This window comes from Dendrobates tinctorius, unplaced genomic scaffold, assembly GCF_039654945.1.
Source record: "Dendrobates tinctorius isolate UK_male_01 unplaced genomic scaffold, ASM3965494v1 ptg000022l, whole genome shotgun sequence".
NCBI lineage: Eukaryota > Metazoa > Chordata > Amphibia > Anura > Dendrobatidae > Dendrobates > Dendrobates tinctorius.
Window position 1 is genome coordinate 44,288,038 of NW_027361690.1, and position 20,190 is coordinate 44,308,227.

The 20,190-nt window shown below is 49.0% G+C and overlaps 1 protein-coding gene across 2 annotated transcripts in view; it reads left to right on the forward strand.

The window, feature by feature from the left end:
* Positions 1–972: 972 nt before the first annotated feature.
* AP3S2 (adaptor related protein complex 3 subunit sigma 2) overlaps positions 973–20,190 on the forward strand; it is a 74,936-nt gene continuing 55,718 nt past the window's right edge. The window contains exons 1-3 of one of the 2 annotated variants that reach the window (XM_073568659.1): positions 973–1,383; positions 5,622–5,713; positions 9,409–9,520. In XM_073568659.1, coding sequence (XP_073424760.1) covers positions 5,631–5,713; positions 9,409–9,520 — 195 coding nt within the window. In that variant the 5' untranslated portion in view covers positions 973–1,383; positions 5,622–5,630. Of the gene's footprint in view, positions 1,384–1,405; positions 1,656–5,621; positions 5,714–9,408; positions 9,521–20,190 lie in introns of those variants that run through there. The other variant, XM_073568657.1, reaches the window with a different exon arrangement.

Genomic DNA, 20,190 nt, shown 5'->3' on the forward strand with positions numbered 1-20,190 from the left:
TAAAACCGCAGAGCAATCCGCAGGTAAAACCGCAGGTCTTTTGACCTGCAGATTTACCTGTGGATTTTACAAAATCCGCGCGGCCAAATCCGCAGAGCATTCCGCAGCGTGTGCTCGTACCCTTACTCTTCTAGAGATGATGTCACCGCAACGCAATGATGTCACATTACTACTGTGCATGTTGGTAATTTTTGTGATGTGACATCACCACAGCTGCCAGTGCAAGGGAGCTACAGTCATGAGGCCTCAGATTGGAGTGCAGTCAGACGGCCATATAACATGGATGACGATTGCAACGCAGTGCCTGGACAGACTGCCAGCTCTCCTGACCCAAGCGTGACAACTGCATAGAAATACATGCGGTCATGCTCGGGTCAGGAGAGCTGCTGGCCAGTCCGAGCATTGTGGTGTGATCGTCCTCCATGTTATACAGCTGTCTGACTGCACATTGGTGCGAAGTGTGTAAGGAGACTTTGATAGGAGGCCAGGAAGCCTTCCAGAAGGAACAAGAGAAAAGCCTATATCGGGGGGTAGGCCGCATGGATTGAGCTCAGCAGCTGAACCCACTCCATACAGGGCAGGTGAAGCCTGTGTTAGACAGCAGCTACCTGAGCCAGTGCCGATTGCTGCTGTTTAACCATTTAGATGTCATTTTCAACCTCTGGTTCCCATCTCTGTGCGAGCCCTTTTAGGCATCCATCAGAGGAGTGCCCGTGGCTTACCATGGCAGCCATCTTTGTACTCCCACGACACCTGTATGTACTGAATACATAGTACAAGCAATCAAATGATCGCAGGTTCAAGACTCCTACGGGAACTAAAAATGGAGACAAACAATGGTTTAACAATATTAAAGTTATTCTGTATCCCCCCACACCATGGAATAAAGTGTGAGCAAAGCTTTTCTGTACCAACAAAAATGTTCAAAAGCCCCACAGCTCGGCTCAGGAAAATGAGAAAGTTACGGGTCTCCGGAAATTGGGACACAAAACCAAAATTGTCTGACCACTTCTATACAGGAAAGATATATATATCTTTATAGCTTACCATTTGTTACCATCTTTTCAGTTAGCCCTTAAAAAGTATCAACCACTGAGGACTCTCAATTCTAAATGTCTGACCACTCACATAAGGCTTCGCAGTAATCACCTGACTGGAAGAATCCTGGAAAACAAGGCCGGAATGCCAAGTTTTTCCCCATAATTTCACTACCAAATACATTTTCCCCACTTCGCAGTGCATTGTGCTGTAAACGTAATGGTGTGAAAAACTACAACTTGTCCAGCACAGCCATTTCTCACACAGCGAGGGCCAGGGGGAGGCACGGAAGGCACGAGTCCGGCGAGAAGAGACGACGCTCGGCACCGGCAGGGTTAATACAAGGTCTGTGTAATGAGGAGAATGTGGGGAACAGCAGCCACGGCACCGGCGGGGAAACCCGCAAAGAGCAGCACGGACCGCTAATCCCGGGCACCAACACGGACCGGAAGCAACTCCGCCGGGGGAAGGCTTCCACGGTGACACCGGGACCGGAAGGGGGTTCCCGCTGGGGGCAGGAATTTTGGTGTCAGAGTCGCTGTGTCAGGATGATAAAAGCCATTCTGGTGTTTAATAATCATGGGAAGCCGCGATTCATGCGCTTCTACCAGCACTTTGTGAGTGACCATGTGTACTGCACTGTCCACCCGGAAATGGCCGGACCCCCAGATAGTGCCCTGACTCCCCCCTCAGTGTTGTGCCGCTCTGCCCTGATCCCCCCAGTGTTGTGCCGCTCTGCCCTGATCCCCCCAGTGTTGTGCCGCTCTGCCCTGATCCCCCCAGTGTTGTGCCGCTCTGCCCTGATCCCCCCAGTGTTGTGCCGCTCTGCCCTGATCCCCCCAGTGTTGTGCCGCTCTGCCCTGATCCCCCCAGTGTTGTGCCGCTCTGCCCTGATCCCCCCAGTGTTGTGCCGCTCTGCCCTGATCCCCCCAGTGTTGTGCCGCTCTGCCCTGATCCCCTCAGTGTTGTGCCGCTCTGCCCTGATCCCCTCAGTGTTGTGCCGCTCTGCCCTGATCCCCTCAGTGTTGTGCCGCTCTGCCCTGATCCCCTCAGTGTTGTGCCGCTCTGCCCTGATCCCCTCAGTGTTGTGCCGCTCTGCCCTGATCCCCTCAGTGTTGTGCCGCTCTGCCCTGATCCCCTCAGTGTTGTGCCGCTCTGCCCTGATCCCCTCAGTGTTGTGCCGCTCTGCCCTGATCCCCTCAGTGTTGTGCCGCTCTGGCCTGATCCCCTTAGTGTTGTGCCGCTCTGGCCTGACAACCCCTAGTGTTGTGCCGCTCCGCCCTGACCCCGCCAGTGTTGTGCCGCTCCGCCCTGATCCCCTTAGTGTTGTGCCGCTCTGGCCTGATACCCTGAGTGTTGTGCCACTCTGGCCTGACAACCCCCAGTGTTGTGCCGCTCCGCCCTGACCCCGCCAGTGTTGTGCCGCTCCGCCCTGACCCCGCCAGTGTTGTGCCGCACCGCCCTGACCCCGCCAGTGTTGTGCCGCTCTGCCCTGACCCCCTCAGTGTTGTGCCGCTCTGCACTGACCCCTTCAGTGTTGTGCTGCTCCGCCCTGATCCCCTCAGTGTGGTGCCGCTCTGCCCTGACCCCGCCAGTGTTGTGCCACTCTGCCCTGATCCCCTCAGTGTTTTGCCGCTCCGCCCTGACCCCGCCGGTGTTGTGCCGCTCTGCCCTGATCCCCTCAGTGTTGTGCCACTCTTCCCTGACCCCCCCAGTGTTGTGCCACCCTGCCCTGATCCCCTCAGTGTTGTGCCGCTCCGCCCTGACCCCGCCGGTGTTGTGCCGCTCTTACCTGACCCCCCAGTGTTGTGCCGCTCTGCCCTGATCCCCCCAGTGTTGTGCCGCTCTGCCCTGATCCCCCCAGTGTTGTGCCGCTCTGCCCTGATCCCCTCAGTGTTGTGCCGCTCTGTCCTGACCCCACCAGTGTTGTGCCGCTCTGCCCTGATCCCCCTCAGTGTTGTGCCGCTCTGCCCTGTCCCCCTCAGTGTTGTGCCGCTCTGCCCTGATCCCCTCAGTGTTGTGCCGCTCTGCCCTGATCCCCTCAGTGTTGTGCCGCTCTGCCCTGATCCCCTCAGTGTTGTGCCGCTCTGCCCTGATCCCCCTCAGTGTTGTGCCGCTCTGCCCTGTCCCCCTCAGTGTTGTGCCGCTCTGCCCTGATCCCCTCAGTGTTGTGCCGCTCTGCCCTGATCCCCTCAGTGTTGTGCCGCTCTGCCCTGATCCCCCCAGTGTTGTGCCGCTCTGCCCTGATCCCCCCAGTGTTGTGCCGCTCTTACCTGACCCCCCAGTGTTGTGCCGCTCTGCCCTGATCCCCCCAGTGTTGTGCCGCTCTGCCCTGATCCCCCCAGTGTTGTGCCGCTCTGCCCTGATCCCCCTCAGTGTTGTGCCGCTCTGCCCTGTCCCCCTCAGTGTTGTGCCGCTCTGCCCTGATCCCCTCAGTGTTGTGCCGCTCTGCCCTGATCCCCTCAGTGTTGTGCCGCTCTGCCCTGATCCCCCCAGTGTTGTGCCGCTCTGCCCTGATCCCCTCAGTGTTGTGCCGCTCTTACCTGACCCCCCAGTGTTGTGCCGCTCTGCCCTGATCCCCCCAGTGTTGTGCCGCTCTGCCCTGATCCCCCCAGTGTTGTGCCGCTCTGCCCTGATCCCCTCAGTGTTGTGCCGCTCTGTCCTGACCCCACCAGTGTTGTGCCGCTCTGCCCTGATCCCCCTCAGTGTTGTGCCGCTCTGCCCTGTCCCCCTCAGTGTTGTGCCGCTCTGCCCTGATCCCCTCAGTGTTGTGCCGCTCTGCCCTGATCCCCTCAGTGTTGTGCCGCTCTGCCCTGATCCCCTCAGTGTTGTGCCGCTCTGCCCTGATCCCCTCAGTGTTGTGCCGCTCTGCCCTGATCCCCCTCAGTGTTGTGCCGCTCTGCCCTGTCCCCCTCAGTGTTGTGCCGCTCTGCCCTGATCCCCTCAGTGTTGTGCCGCTCTGCCCTGATCCCCTCAGTGTTGTGCCGCTCTGCCCTGATCCCCCCAGTGTTGTGCCGCTCTGCCCTGATCCCCCCAGTGTTGTGCCGCTCTGCCCTGATCCCCCCAGTGTTGTGCCGCTCTGCCCTGATCCCCCCAGTGTTGTGCCGCTCTGCCCTGATCCCCTCAGTGTTGTGCCGCTCTGCCCTGATCCCCTCAGTGTTGTGCCGCTCTGCCCTGATCCCCTCAGTGTTGTGCCGCTCTGCCCTGATCCCCTCAGTGTTGTGCCGCTCTGCCCTGATCCCCTCAGTGTTGTGCCGCTCTGCCCTGATCCCCTCAGTGTTGTGCCGCTCTGCCCTGATCCCCTCAGTGTTGTGCCGCTCTGCCCTGATCCCCTCAGTGTTGTGCCGCTCTGCCCTGATCCCCTCAGTGTTGTGCCGCTCTGGCCTGATCCCCTTAGTGTTGTGCCGCTCTGGCCTGACAACCCCTAGTGTTGTGCCGCTCCGCCCTGACCCCGCCAGTGTTGTGCCGCTCCGCCCTGATCCCCTTAGTGTTGTGCCGCTCTGGCCTGATACCCTGAGTGTTGTGCCACTCTGGCCTGACAACCCCCAGTGTTGTGCCGCTCCGCCCTGACCCCGCCAGTGTTGTGCCGCTCCGCCCTGACCCCGCCAGTGTTGTGCCGCTCCGCCCTGACCCCGCCAGTGTTGTGCCGCACCGCCCTGACCCCGCCAGTGTTGTGCCGCTCTGCCCTGACCCCCTCAGTGTTGTGCCGCTCTGCACTGACCCCTTCAGTGTTGTGCTGCTCCGCCCTGATCCCCTCAGTGTGGTGCCGCTCTGCCCTGATCCCCTCAGTGTTGTGCCGCTCTGCCCTGATCCCCTCAGTGTTGTGCCGCTCTGCCCTGATCCCCTCAGTGTTGTGCCGCTCTGCCCTGATCCCCTCAGTGTTGTGCCGCTCTGCCCTGATCCCCTCAGTGTTGTGCCGCTCTGCCCTGATCCCCTCAGTGTTGTGCCGCTCTGCCCTGATCCCCTCAGTGTTGTGCCGCTCTGCCCTGATCCCCTCAGTGTTGTGCCGCTCTGCCCTGATCCCCTCAGTGTTGTGCCGCTCTGCCCTGATCCCCTCAGTGTTGTGCCGCTCTGCCCTGATCCCCTCAGTGTTGTGCCGCTCTGCCCTGATCCCCTCAGTGTTGTGCCGCTCTGGCCTGACAACCCCCAGTGTTGTGCCGCTCTGCCCTGTCCCCCTCAGTGTTGTGCCGCTCTGCCCTGATCCCCTCAGTGTTGTGCCGCTCTGCCCTGATCCCCTCAGTGTTGTGCCGCTCTGCCCTGATCCCCTCAGTGTTGTGCCGCTCTGCCCTGATCCCCTCAGTGTTGTGCCGCTCTGCCCTGATCCCCTCAGTGTTGTGCCGCTCTGCCCTGATCCCCTCAGTGTTGTGCCGCTCTGCCCTGACCCCCCCCAGAGCTGTGCTGCTCTGCTCTGACCCCCCTCTCCCCCCCGGGCTATACCGCTCTGCCCTGACCCCCCCAGTGTTGTACCGCTCTGCCCTGTCCCCCCACAGTGTTGTACTGCTTTGCTCTGACCAAAGCCCCCCCCCCCGCGCGGTACCGCTCCGTTCTGTCATAAGCTCATTACCTTGTATTCTCGCTTTTAGACTGAAGAGATGCAGCAGCAGATAGTGAGGGAGACCTTCCACCTGGTGTCCAAGAGGGACGACAATGTCTGCAACTTCCTGGAGGGAGGAAGGTACAAGCGTGAGAACTTGTGTGCTGCTCCATATGACCATCGCTATATCACGTCCTGTGAGGGTGATGGCCATAGACATTACTGAAAAAATCAAGTATAGAAAGACTTGTTCTTGTAGTGAACGTTGACCTTAAAGGGAATCTGTCACCCATATTTAGTGATATCATGTAGAGATATCACCCAATTGTGCATCCCATAAGGATTCTATTAGGACTTTTGACTCCCCCCCCCCCCCCCCCCACCCCGCACCTTTGAGGCATAAATACCTTTTTTATCTTGTTGGGGATGTATGGAAATCGCCGCTGTCCGGTCCAATCGGCGTGGTTTAGTCGCCTTCTCTCCCCCCCCTCGGCTTGCTGCACGTAATCTTCATCTGTGAATAGCACAGATAACATTGGTTTCCGCGTTTGCGCATTGTAAAGCCTCCGGCGCCTGCGCAGTATGCTTTGCCCAACTGTGGGCGAAGCATATATTCGGTACTGCGAATGCGCCGGTATTTTCCAGCGCGGTCTATGCCCCGGAAGTGTGTCCTGCATGTGAAGACTTCCGGGGCATAGACCGTGCTGAAAAACACCGGCGCATGCGCAGTAGCGATTATACAGTCATATGTTAAAGTTTGGGCACCCCTATTAATGTTAACCTTTTTTCTTTATAACAATTTTGGTTTTTGCAACAGCTATTTCAGTTTCATATATCTAATAACTGATGGACTCAGTTATATTTCTGGATTCAAATGAGGTTTATTGTGCTAACAGAAAATGTGCAATCTGCATTTAAACAAAATTTGACCGGTGCAAAAGTATGGGCACCCTTATCATTTTCTTGATTTGAACACTCCTAACTACTTTTTACTGACCTCCTGAAGCACTAAATTGGTTTTGTAACCTCATTGAGCTTTGAACTTCATAGCCAGGTGTATCAAATCAGGAGAAAAGGTATTTAAGGTGGCCACTTGCAAGTAGTTCTCCTATTTGATTCTCCTATGAAGAGTGGCATCATGGGCTCCTCAAAACAACTCTCAAATGATCTGAAAACAAAGATTATTCAACATAGCTTTTCAGGGGAAGGATACAAAAAGTTGTCTCACAGATTTAACCTGTCAGTTTCCACTGTGAGAAACATAGTAAGGAAATGGAAGAACACAGGTACAGTTCTTGTTAAGCCCAGAAGTGGCAGGCCAAGAAAAATATCAGAAAGGCAGAGAAGAAGAATGGTGAGAACAGTCAAGGACAATCCACAGACCACCTCCAAAGACCTGCAGCATCATCTTGCTGCAGATGGTGTCACTGTGCATCGGTCAACAATACAGCGCACTTTGCACAAGGAGAAGCTGTATGGGAGAGTGATGCGAAAGAAGCAGTTTCTGCAAGCACGCCACAGAGTCGCCTGAGGTATGCAAAAGCACATTTGGACAAGCCAGTTACATTTTGGAAGAAGGTCCTGTGGACTGATGAAACAAAGATTGAGTTGTTTGGTCATACAAAAAGGCGTTATGCATGGAGGCTAAAAACACAGCATTCCAAGAAAAACACTTGCTACACACAGTAAAATTTGGTGGAGGTTCCATCATGCTTTGGGGCTGTGAGGCCAATGCCGGCACCGGGAATCTTGTTAAAGTTGAGGGTCGCATGGATTCAACTCAGTATCAGCAGATTCTTGACAATAATGTGCAAGAATCGGTGACGAAGTTGAAGTTACGCAGGGGATGGATATTTCAGCAAGACAATGATCCAAAACACTGCTCCAAATCTACTCAGGCATTCATGCAGAGGAACAATTACAATGTTCTGGAATGGCCATCCCAGTCCCCAGACCTGAATATCATTGAACATCTGTGGGATGATTTGAAGCGGGCTGTCCATGCTCGGCGACCAGCAAACTTAACTGAACTGGAATTGTTTTGTAAACAGGAATGGTCACAAATACCTTCATCCAGGATCCAGGAACTCATTAATAGCTACAGGAAGCGACTAGAGGCTGTTATTTTTGCAAAAGGAGGATCTACAAAATATTAATGTCACTTTTATGTTGAGGTGCCCATACTTTTGCACCGGTCAAATTTTGTTAAAATGCAGATTGCACATTTTCTGTTAGTACAATAAACCTCATTTGAATCCAAAAATATAACTGAGTCCATCAGTTATTAGATATATGAAACTGAAATAGCTGTTGCAAAAAACAAAATTGTTATAAAGAAAAAAGGTTAACATTAATAGGGGTGCCCAAACTTTAACATATGACTGTATGCTTCGCCCACAGTTGGGCAAAGCATACTGCGCAGGCGCCGGAGGCCATTTCAATGCTCAAGTGCGGAAAACAAAGTTATGTGTGATATTCACAGATGAAGATTGCGTGCAGCAAGCCAAGGAGGGGTGGGGGGGAGAAGATTACTAAGCCACGCCCATCGGACTGCGGTGATTTGCATACATCCCCAAAAAGATAAAAAAAAGGTATTTATGCCTCAAGGGTGCGGGGTCGGGGGGAATAAAAAATCCTAATAGAATCCTTATGGGAAGCACAATTGGGTGATATCTTTACATGATATCACTAAATATGGGTGATAGATTCCCTTTAAAGCAGCAGTCAGGTTTGTCAGTTTTTTATTCCCCTAAATCAATTTAGTCACTAGACCCATATATGCCAAATATACATGTTTTCTATATATCTTTTCAGTTTGTACTCCCTTATTTATGTTCCCATTGCGCTTCAGTTAGTCATGAGACTTTATGGTGACCCTCCATGAGAGGAGTGGGACAGAAACTGATAGCAAAGATATTAATGATGACTGCACAGCTCTAAAGTAGGAGATGACTGCTCAGCCCCCTTACTTATGCTGATATCTGACAGCACACCCAGCAGGTAGAGATGGTGGTGGTGCCAGCTGGTCGTGTGATGCCGTACTAGTGTAATATGGGTTTCCTGTAAGTACGTAGGGGATAAGTTAGGATTGGTGATGAGTTCTTATTGGTGATATGGTTCATCTGGCTCCTCTCACCAAAATGATTCAACTCTTTTGAATCTCGCCTGGATCCTTGCTACATGTCTGTTCACACTACATTAAGAATCACTAATAAATTGCAAGTAGATCTCACTGAGGGCCGGCTCTCATAATCCACATAAAGGACCGATCACTGCTAGGGAGCAAGATGGAAGATGAACGGAAAAAAACGTGAGGTTAAAAATGCAAAACAAAATGGTGATTATTGAATAAGCCCTACTAGTGGAGCCAAGAATATGGGAACTGACAGCTGATACGTGCTGCCTGAACCACGGCCTGATGTGTGAGATACTGACGGTATGATGTAGGCAATTATGTTTAACTCTGAAATGCACAGACAACTTGGCCACCAAGAACACAGCGGCACGGAAGGCTAGTTGTGAAAGCTGGTCTCCAGTGGTTTCTTACTGCCCGTTCCCCTTGAGTTACAGGTCTTTTTCAGAGTTCCTGCATAGAAAGAAACCTGTTGGTTACTGTCATTGGGCAGGAAGAAGCCACTTGGAACTCAACTCTCTGACTAGTCTCCTGTGTGACAACAAGGTCCTGTAAGGCCTTAAAGGTATGTTTTTCCCAGAAACTCCGCAGTTTTCAGAGTCAGACATCCATGGCTTAGGGTCTGGCTGTATCAGCTGCCAGGTTCCCTTTAAAAGCTTATTGTTGCTCAATGACTTACATATCCTTTGTTATTTCTTTGCAGTTTAATTGGTGGATCTGACTATAAGCTGATCTATCGCCATTATGCCACTCTTTACTTTGTGTTCTGTGTGGATTCCTCGGAGAGTGAACTGGGAATTCTGGATCTCATCCAGGTAAATGTTATTATCAGGGTAGTGAATTAGAATAATAATCATTTGTGTGGAGTGACCCACAGATCTTGGCTTTACCTGTCGACTTACGTGCAGTAGCCTTCCTTGAACATGAAGCAGACGGTTTCATTTCGCTGTGTTATGTTAGTAGGTCATACCAAAAAAGAAAAGGAAAGAAGCACAACAGTGATGCACACACAGCCCAATATTGAATGAAAAAAGGCTTTATTAATACAGTGCCAGATAGACAAGGGTAATTAAAAACATGCAGCCAATAACATGTAAAGACAGTGCATAGCAAGGGTGTTGTGAGTTCATTTTCCCCTTCACCATTGAGGTCTGATGAACTCCCTCTTCTGGTGAAGGAACGTAGTAAGGCTGATTACCAAGCACCTGAGTTGGATGATGATGACTGGGTGACTGGAATTGCTGACTGGATATAAGGCAGCCGACGCCCTTCTGCCTTGCTGGGGATTTCCCTGAGGGATTCTAGGAGACCAGTCTGATTCCTGCTCCTCAAAAGCTAAGTTTTCTGCTCTGCTTTTTGCATTTGTGTTTTGGTTTTGTTGTGCCTTGTTTTTCTGGATTTCTGCCATTCCCTGCTGGGGTGAGCTGAATTCCTTTTTGCGCTGTCTTCAGAAAATACCTGTGTACTGATATAGTCTTTTTGAAGCCTAGCGTCTTCAGGGCTTTTTTCCCTATTAGTCTGTTGGCTCTTGTTTTGATAGGATTTTGGCGGATTGCAGACAGCAGCTTTTCTATCCTGTCCTATTTAGTTAGCTTTGGCCCCATCATTTGCTCAGCCTATCTTTCTATCTGTGTGAGTGTTTTTTCATCTTGCCTCACCGTCATTATATGTTGGGGGCTGCCTATTGCTTTGGGGTCTACTCTGGGGCAGTTTAGATTTCCCTTTCTGTCTTTAGGCTCTTTAGTTCTCCGGCTGTGATCGAGGGGTCTAGGGCACCGTAGGAACCCCCCACGGCTACTGCTAGTTGTTGATAGGTTCAGGGGTCTGCAATCCGATAGCTGCCAACTTCTCTGGTTTTCTGGACTTAGCTATTATTTCTGTTTTTGCCTCCTACGGTGACGCATTCATAACACAAGGGTATATGACAATAAAAATTTTAAGAGTATAATACTCAAATAGAACCACCACCCAGTAGGTAATTATGTAAATAGTATGCTGAGAGGGACGCTCATGAATCCAATCTCATAAGGGACAGCAGCTAGCATATATGCATATAGATAATAAATAGATCCTATAGCACTTTCCCTGAGGAAGCTGTCCGTGTAGGCAGCGATACACGTTGGACTGGTGCAGGCAGGGTGTCTGATGCTCTCCATCTGGTAACTATGATCTTTTACTGATTTTTTTAGCATGTTGTGGACACTCATCGATATAATCTAGGGCAGATTAAGCTGGTATGGATATATATGCGTGCTAAAGTCCAATATGTGGCAATCCTTTTGGGCCAAAAATTCATGTATTCTTTTATTAGCACATACATGTGTTTGAATTTGGTATAATACATATATGCTTATATATTCCTGTGTTATAGGATCTATTTATTATCTATATGCTGTGGTGTAGTAACCACTGTGTCCGCTAAGGGGTGCTGTGTGGATGTCCCAAGATGAGTGGCAGAATCCTGAAGGACCGTTATGTATCGCAAGGAGGGTGGCCTTGAGATGGAGACTTATGTGTGTTGATCAGCAATGATATTGCTGAGGTGTTGCTTCAATGTGTCAGGGAGAAGTCTCCAGGTAACTAGGGAGAGGGGCGGACCTAGTTACCTACAAACCCACCCAGGGGGTGTGTTTAAAGAACACTGTTGTAAAGAGTGTGAGTGGTTGAAGGACCTGTGATGAGGTCATAGCCATGTGACCCGGTGGGCGTGGCTACGGACCATATATGGTGGCCAGGATAGGTCACGTGAATGCTGGGACCCGATTGGTCTAGTGTGGAAGGTCCTGCTGAGATGGAGCTTCCTGGCTAACAGCCTGTGAAGTTGCTGTGGTGAATGGCTGCACGTGTCTGAGAGTTCCCAGGGGAGGGAATGAACATCTGGAGTAAGCTGAAGCAGCCATGAGGAAACCCTGACATTGGTGAGATAAGTGAGGCTAAGAGAGCCTGTATGCTGGACATTGTAAAACCTGTGTGAACATAGGGTTTACAGAGTGAAGCTTTGTCATGGACGCTCTGCTGTTTATATGCTGTTTCCAGTTGCTGCTGTAGGCGGGTGGGACGTGCAGGAAGGCGGTAACTCTTTTCACAGGTACTTGTACTCTTGGTTTTTTCAAAATACATCCACTTGTCCTTTATGCATCTGAATATTATGGGCATATCTAGGCCTCGTTGATTTTCATTCCTGTTAGGCTTCTTTGTGCTATTATGCACATATGGCTTTCGTGCCGGTCATTTGCACCATTTGGTGATGCCTTGTACCTGTGATTTATTTTCACCTTGCCACTGTGCATATATGATTTCTATGCCATGATATCATCATTTTTCTGCCTTCCTACTAACCTACCCTGGGCCTCGCACATGCGGTTTGAAGAACCCTTTCATCTTCTAGCCCCCACTTGCATCTGTCTGTCTGTATGTATTTTATGCATTAATAAATTTTTCAGTTTTATTGTGACCTTATGACTGTGCTTGTTATCTGTTTGTTATCTTAATATTACAGTTGGTCTTCCCTGTCTGCACTTATTGTGGGTGTGAAATTCTAGTATTTTCTATTTATTATTATTATATACCCACTATGATCATTGGATTTTGCTTATAGACATGAGAGATGGTATTCACCCCCAGGAAACCTGTAGCAGAGACAAAAGAAGGGGGCGGCACCTCTCTCACCAGTTTGGTTTCCTGTTTCCTGCAGGCGGAGGCCTGGAGCAGAGCACATACCTCCGGAGGGATTCCCCTCTGATGACAGCCGGCCTGGAGGCCGAGGTCCGCGGGGAGTGAAGAGGCAGCGGGGCGCGGTAGCGCGCGCCTGTCAGCCCGGCCTGGTGGGCGCTGCAGCGGTACTCCTCCTCGCGGGACTCCCCGGCAGCCGCTCCTGTCGGGAGGCTGGGCCGGGGGAGGCATGAGGCACACACCGCTCCTCCATAAAAGGAGTAACGCACGAGGTGCCACCGGTCCCTGGAGGCTGTGTATAAGGCTCCGGAGAGCAGCAGAGCCAGATCAGCAGTCAGTCGGCAAGTTCTTCAGATGGATCCTGAAAGCGAGATGTGCGCACAGGAGGAAGAGCCGCAGGCTACCGGGGTACCCAGAGGGCTCGGGTGAGTGCCTTTGTAAGGCAACACATGGTATTAACGACTGCCCTATGTCATGTCTCCCTTAGGGAAAGGCCACATCAAAACAAAAAAAATGAGTGTGCGTTATGCAAAAAGGCCCTAGCCAAAACTTATGAGAAGCGACTCTGTCGCTCGTGCATCAAGAGGACAGTGGCCGAAGAGTCACCATCCCTACTCCAGAGCATTAAATCTGTGATCCGGTATCAAGTAAAGACAACAGTCAAAGACGAGCTGAAGGAGCAGACTACACTTAGCTCCGACATAACCCCAACCTCGCCCCCACCTCCTCCTCCTCTTCCTCCTACGGAAATTACTACCGACATAGAGTCAGAGGAAGAACAGGGAGAAATAGGCCCCTCGGACTCAGACCTAGACTCCTCGGACAAGGAAAAGGGTTGTCTTTATTTTCTATCCGAAGACATCGCAAAGTTACTAAAACTTGTAAGGTCCACAATGGGACTTGAAACGCCTAAAGAGCCAAAGTCAATTCAAGATGCTATGTTTAGTAATCTTGAGGGGAAAAAACGCAAGGTTTTTCCCTTTCATGATAACCTGTTAAATCTAATTAAAAGGGAATGGAAAAAACCCAACAAAAAGATGTCCATACCACAGGCGCACAAACGAAAATACCCGTTCGATGAAGAGGTATGCGATAAATGGGAAAAAGCTCCCAGACTAGATGCCGCCATTGCTAGTACCTCCAGGGGAATAGCATTGCCATTTGAGGACATGGGCACCTTGAAAAATCCCCTTGACAAGAAAGCTGATGCATTTCTAAAATCTGCTTGGGAGGCATCGGCTTGGTCGTTTAAACCAGGGGTAGCCGCCACTTGTACAGCACGTGCTATGGTCAAGTGTTTGGAAGAATTAAGTGAGCAAATAAAAAATAAATGCCCAAGGGAGACACTGCTGGAAGCAATACCTTCCCTACAGAAGGCGGCGGGATTCCTGGCTGACGCTGCAGTAGATTCCATCCGAGGTGCCGCCCGTGCATGCGCCCTTTCGAATTCAGGTCGCAGAGCACTTTGGTTAAAAAACTGGTCAGCAGACTTCCAGTCAAAAGTCAAACTCTGCACCGTCCCCTGTGAGGGTCAATACCTGTCTGGAAAAGCATTGGACGAAATGTTAGAGAAGGCATCAGATAAGAAGAAACTGTTTCCACCCCCCCTTCCCTAGACGTCGGTGGACTGAGGCTCGCTCGTCCTTTCGAGGAGCAGGGAATAGGGGGGGCCGAGGGCGGCCAGACGATAGAGCCATACGGGGCAGACCCTGGAGAGAAAGGAAAGAAAAAGGATTCCTCTTTAGTAAGACCACCCCGAGACCCGATACTAAACAATGACGCCAGGGCGGTGGGGGGAAGGCTCCGGTTCTTTGTCCATCAATGGGTAGCATTGCCCGCCTCAAAGTGGGTAACCGACTTGTTAACCGAGTGTCTATGACTAAGCTTTCTAAGCCTTCCACCGCAACAAATAAAAGTGACCCGGGTGGCCAAAAAGAATCAGGCCACGCTAGAAAAGGAGGTTCAACTCCTCATACAAAAAGAGGTACTAATAAAAGTACCGTATCATCAAGTAGGGAAGGGGTTTTACAGCACTCTGTTCCTCACGCCAAAACCAGATGGGTCACTAAGGACAATATTGAATCTCAAAGCCTTGAACCAATACATCAGAACAGAAAAATTCAAAATGGAGACCTTGGGGTCAGCGGTGAAGCTACTCGACCCTGGCTGCTACATGGCAGTAATAGATATCACCGACGCCTATTACCATGTGCCAATATGGGGGGAACATCAGCAATATCTAAGATTTGTAGTAGAGATCGCTCAAATCCCAACTCATCTCCAATATCTGTGCCTACCCTTTGGGGTATCAGTAGCCCCTCATATATTTACAAAAACTATCGGGGAAGTAGCGTCCTTTATAAGAAGGGAAAACATTCTATTGGTGCCCAATTTAGACGATTTCCTCGTCATAGCAAACAACAAACAGTTGCGAAAATGCAGTCACGAAGGTTCTGGAAATATTAACCAGATTAGGCTGGATAATCAATCGAAAAAGTCCAGGTTAGCTCCAGTTCAGTCACAAGAATTCTTTGGAATTCAGTTGGACTCATTAAAGCAACAATGCATTCTTCCAGAAAGGAAAGTTGGGGCTATCCAGCAAAAAAATACAACGGATACAATCCGGTCGAGCCGTATCAATAAGAGAGGCAATGTCACTCCTGGGCACCTTGACAGCAACAATCCCAGCAGTCCGGTGGGCACAAGCCCACACGAGAACTACAGTGGCAGATCCTATCCGAGCAAGGGAGGGAGCCTTACAATTTAAATCGGGAGATTATTCTCTCGCTTCAGGTGCAGGAGTCCTTAAAATGGTGGCTGAGCACCGAAAATTTAAACAGACCAGTGCCCTAGACTATTCAAAACACGGTGGTGCTGACCACAGACGCAAGCCCGAGTGGTTGGGGGGCACACATAGGGAAACGAACCCTACAGGGCCAGTGGGAACCCGCAATGAGGGATGCATCCTCAAATCTAAAAGAACTGGCGGCTGTAAGACGAGCCCTTCTCCAAGTAAAACAAGAGGTTCAAGGGGGGCATGTCACAATATTATCCGACAACAACACGGTCATAGCATACATAAACAGACAAGGGGGTACAAGGTCAGCAACCCTTATGACAGAGGCCAAGGAATTGTTCGCATGGGCAGAAAACAACCTCCTGTCCTTGTCGGGTACACATTTAAACGGGGCAGACAATTATCTAGCCGATTATTTAAGCCGGCATGTGTTACACAAGGGAGAATGGTCCCTAAATCAAAAAAATATTTGGGGAAATTTGTGCTGCCTGGGGCACACCAGAGGTAGACCTGTTTGCTACAAGAGAAAATCGGAAAGTGAACAGGTTCTACTCTCTAAATCCAAGAGAACGCCCAGAAGGGGTGGATGCACTACTACACCGCTGGAAATTTCGTCTGGCTTACGCGTCCCCCCCCCAATTCCATTGATCCCGGTAGTCTTAAAAAAGATCCGACAAGACAAAACTCGGAATAATCCTGGTAGCGCCCTTCTGGCCGAAAAGGGCATGGTTCACATGGCTCAGGCGCATGTCTATCTCGGACCCATGGATCCTCCCAGATACCCCCGAATCTGCTATACCAGGGCCCAGTAGAGCATCCCCGGGTTCACAGACTTCATCTCACTGCATGGAACTTGAGAGGGGACTCCTTCTAGCAAAGGGTTTCTCAGCTCCATTAGTAACCACCCTGCTCGCTAGCAGGAAAGAGGTAACTTCACGTAAATACCAAAAAATTTGGGAAAAATTCTTACAGTTCACGGGCCGGCAGTTATCTGGGACAGCCCAGAAAGTCCCAATAAAAGAGATCCTAGAATTCCTCCAGAAAGGACTAGAAAAAGGATTGTCCACAAGCACCTTAAAGGTGCAGGTATCTGCCCTGGGTGCGTTGTTTGATCAAAAATTGGCTGACCACCCCTGGGTCTATAGGTTCATTCGAGCCTCCTTTACATCCAGACTCTCAAAATTACTAACTAAGGTAGCTCCCTGGGATCTAAATTTAGTGTTAAATGCGCTGACATCTTCTCCGTTTGAGCCTATTCTATCTCAGTAAAGGCGCTAACTTTAGGTACTCCTGATGGCCCTGACTTCAGCTCGGCGTGTCTGCGAGCTGCAGGCTATATCTGTAAATCCCCCATACACCACCTTTTTGGATGACAGAGTAATCATAAAAACTGATCCGGCCTTCCTACCGAAGGTTAATTCCAAATTCCACAGGGGCCAGGAAATAATTTTGCCCTCGTTTTGTCCAAACCCTAAATCCCAGGGAGAGAAAATCTTCCATTGTCTAGATGTCAGAGGTTGCCTGCTTCAATACATAGAAGCCTCAAAGTCATGGCGACAGTCATCAGCCCTTTTTGTCTCCTTCCAAGGGACAAACAGGGGTAAAAAATCTTCAAAGTCAATGATTGCACGATGGCTACGTATGGGTAATGCACTGGCTTATTCTTCTTCAGGTCAGACTCCCCCACTGGGTGTTACAGCTCACTCTACAAGAGCCATAGCCACATCCTGGGCTGAAAGGGCAAATGCATCTGTAGAACAGATCTGTAAACCAGCAGTATGGTCTTCACCATCCACTTTCTTCCGACACTATAGGCTAGACCTAGGGCCCTCAAATCTTGCCTTCGGGAGAAAAGTGTTATCTGCTGTTGTCCCACGCAAGGAGTCTATTCTATCTTTCCTCTCATGTCTGCGGTGCTGTCATGGGGAAGGGAAAAAATTATAATTACTTACCGGTAATTGGATTTTCCAGAGCCATGACAGCACCGCATTGTTCCCGCGCTATCTTGGTGATGGTTGTGTGGTGCACCAGAAAGTTTAAAGTTGTATCTGGATGTGTGGATATATATGTGTGTGTGTGTGTGTGTGTGTGTGTGTGTGTGTGTGTGTGTGTATATATGTATATAAAAAAAAAAAAAAATAGGAAGGTGGATATTAGTGACATTGTTATATAACCTGTATGTAAACTAATAAGGTGGTTACCTTTGCATACTCTGAAACAAACTGAGGAAGAGAGGTGCCGCCCCCTTCTTTTGTCTCTGCTACAGGTTTCCTGTTTCCTGGGGGCAGATACCATCTCTCATGTCTGCGGTGCTGTCATGGCTCTGGAAAATCCAATTACCGGTAAGTAATTATCATTTTTCCATGCCCACATAGAAAACAAGTGCATATACAGGGATCTGGTAAATTCTTGTTATAGCTTGCCATGAAACCTGGATGATCAGCTGTTAACCACTGCGGAGAGTAGGAAAGATGGAGGGTAATAGACTGAACTGTTCTTATACATTTTAAGATATTTTCCTCTTATAAGATTTACTGTTGGACAAAAAACAACCCATTAACCCCTTCACTACCAAGGGTGGTTTGCACGTTAACTCCCGGGCCAATTTTTACAATTCTGACCACTGTACCTTTATGAGGTCATAACTCTGGAACGCTTTCATGGATCCCGGTGATTCTGACATTGTTTTCTCGTGACATATTGTACTTCATGTTAGTGGTAAAATTGCATTCAAATAACTTGCGTTTATTTGTGAAAAAAACGGAAATTTGGCGAAAATTTTGAAAATTTCGCAATTTTCCAACTTTGAATTTTTATGCCCTTAAATGACAGCGATACGGCACACAAAAAACTTAATACATAACATTTCCCACATGTTTACTTTACATCAGCACAATTTTGGAACCAAAATTTTTTTTTGTTAGGAAGTTATAAGGGTTAAAAATTGACCAGCGATTTCTCATTTTTGCAACACCATTTTATTTTTAGGGACCACTTCACATTTGAAGCCACTTTGAGGGGTCTATATGATAGAAAATACCCAAAAGTGACACCATTCTAAAAACTGCACCCCTTAAGGTGCTTAAAACCACATTCAAGAAGTTTATTAACCCTTTAGGTGCGTCACAGGAATTTTTTGAATATTAAAAAAAAAATGAACATTTAACTTTTTTTCACAAAAAAAATACTTCAGGTTCAATTTTCTTTATTTTACCAAGGGTAACAGGAGAAATTGGACTGCAAAAGTTATTGTGCAATTTGTCCTGAGTACGCTGATACCTGATATGTGGGGGGGAACCACTGTTTCGGCGCATGGCAGACCTCAGTAGGGAAGGAGCGCCGTTTGACTTTTTCAATGCAAAATTGGCTGGAATTCAGATCGGACTCCATGTCGCGTTTGGAGAGCCCCTGATGTACCTAAACAGTGGAAACCCCCCAAGTGACCCCATTTTGGAAACTAGACCCCCCAAGGAACTTATCTAGATATGTGGTGAGAACTTTGAACCCACAAGGGCTTCACAGAAGTTTATAACGTACAGCGGTACAATTAAAAAATCATATTTTTTCCACAAAAATGATCTTTTCACCCCCAATTTTTATTTTTCCAAGGGTAACAGGACCCTAAAAGTTATTGTGCAATTTGTCCTGAGTACGCTGATACCCCATATGTGGGTGTAAATGACTATTTGGGCGCATAGCAGAGCTCGGAAGGGAAGCAGCGCCATTTGACGTTTTTGGCTAGAATTGAGATCGGACACCATGTCGCGATTGGAAAACCCCTGATGTACCAAAACAGTGGAAACCCCCCACAAATGACACCATTTTGGAATCTAGACCCCCCAAGGAACTTATCTAGATGTGTGGTGAGAACTTTGAACCCCCAAGGGCTTCACAGAAGTTTATAACGTACAGCAGTACAATTAAAAAATCATATTTTTTCCACAAAAATGATCTTTTCACCCTCAATTCTTATTTTTCCAAAAGTAACAGGACCCTAAAAGATATTGTGCAATTTATCCAGAGTACGCTGATACCCCACATGTGGGTGTAAACCACTATTTGGGCGCATGGCAGAGCTCGGAAGGGAAGCAGCGCCATTTGACGTTTTTGGCTGGAATTGAGATCGGACACCATGTCGCGTTAGGAAAGCCCCTGATGTACCAAAACAGTAGAAACCCCCCACAAATGACACCATTTTGGAAACTAGACCCCCCAAGGAACTTATCTAGATGTGTGGTGAGCACTTTGAACCCCCCAGTGCTTCACTGAAGTTTATAACGTCCGGGCGTGAAAATAAAAAAATCGTATTTTTTCCACAAACATGATCTTTTAGTCCCCATTTTTTTATTTTCCCAAGGGTAACAGGAGAAATTGGACCCCAAAAGTTGTTGTCCAATTTGTCCTGAGTACGCTGATACCTCATATGTGGGAGAAAACTACTGTATGGGCACACGTCGGGGCTCGGAAGGGAAGTAGTGACGTTTTGGAATGCAGACTTTGATGGATTGGTCTGCGGGTGTCATGTGCGTTTGGAGAGCCCCTGATGTACCTAAACAGTGGAAACCCCCCACAAGTGACCCCATTTTGGAAACTAGACCCCCTAATGAACTTATCTAGATGTGTGGTGAGCACTTTGAACCCCCCAGTGCTTCACAGAAGTTTATAACGACCGGGCGTGAAAATAAAAATATCGTATTTTTTCAACAAACATCATCTTTTAGTCCCCATTTTTTTTATTTTCCCAAGGGTAACAGGAGAAATTGGACCCCAAAAGTTGTTGTCCAATTTGTCCTGAGTACGCTGATACCTCATATGTGGGAGAAAACTACCAGGGCTGTGGAGTCGGTAAGCCAAACCTGCGACTCCGACTCCTCAATTTCCCTTACACCGACTCCAACTCCGACTCCACGACTCCGACTCCGACTCCCACACATATTGCTTATATTTAAGTGAAAAATTTATTGTAGTACAATGTGAACCTCAGACATTTAATCATTTTTATGATCCCATAATCAA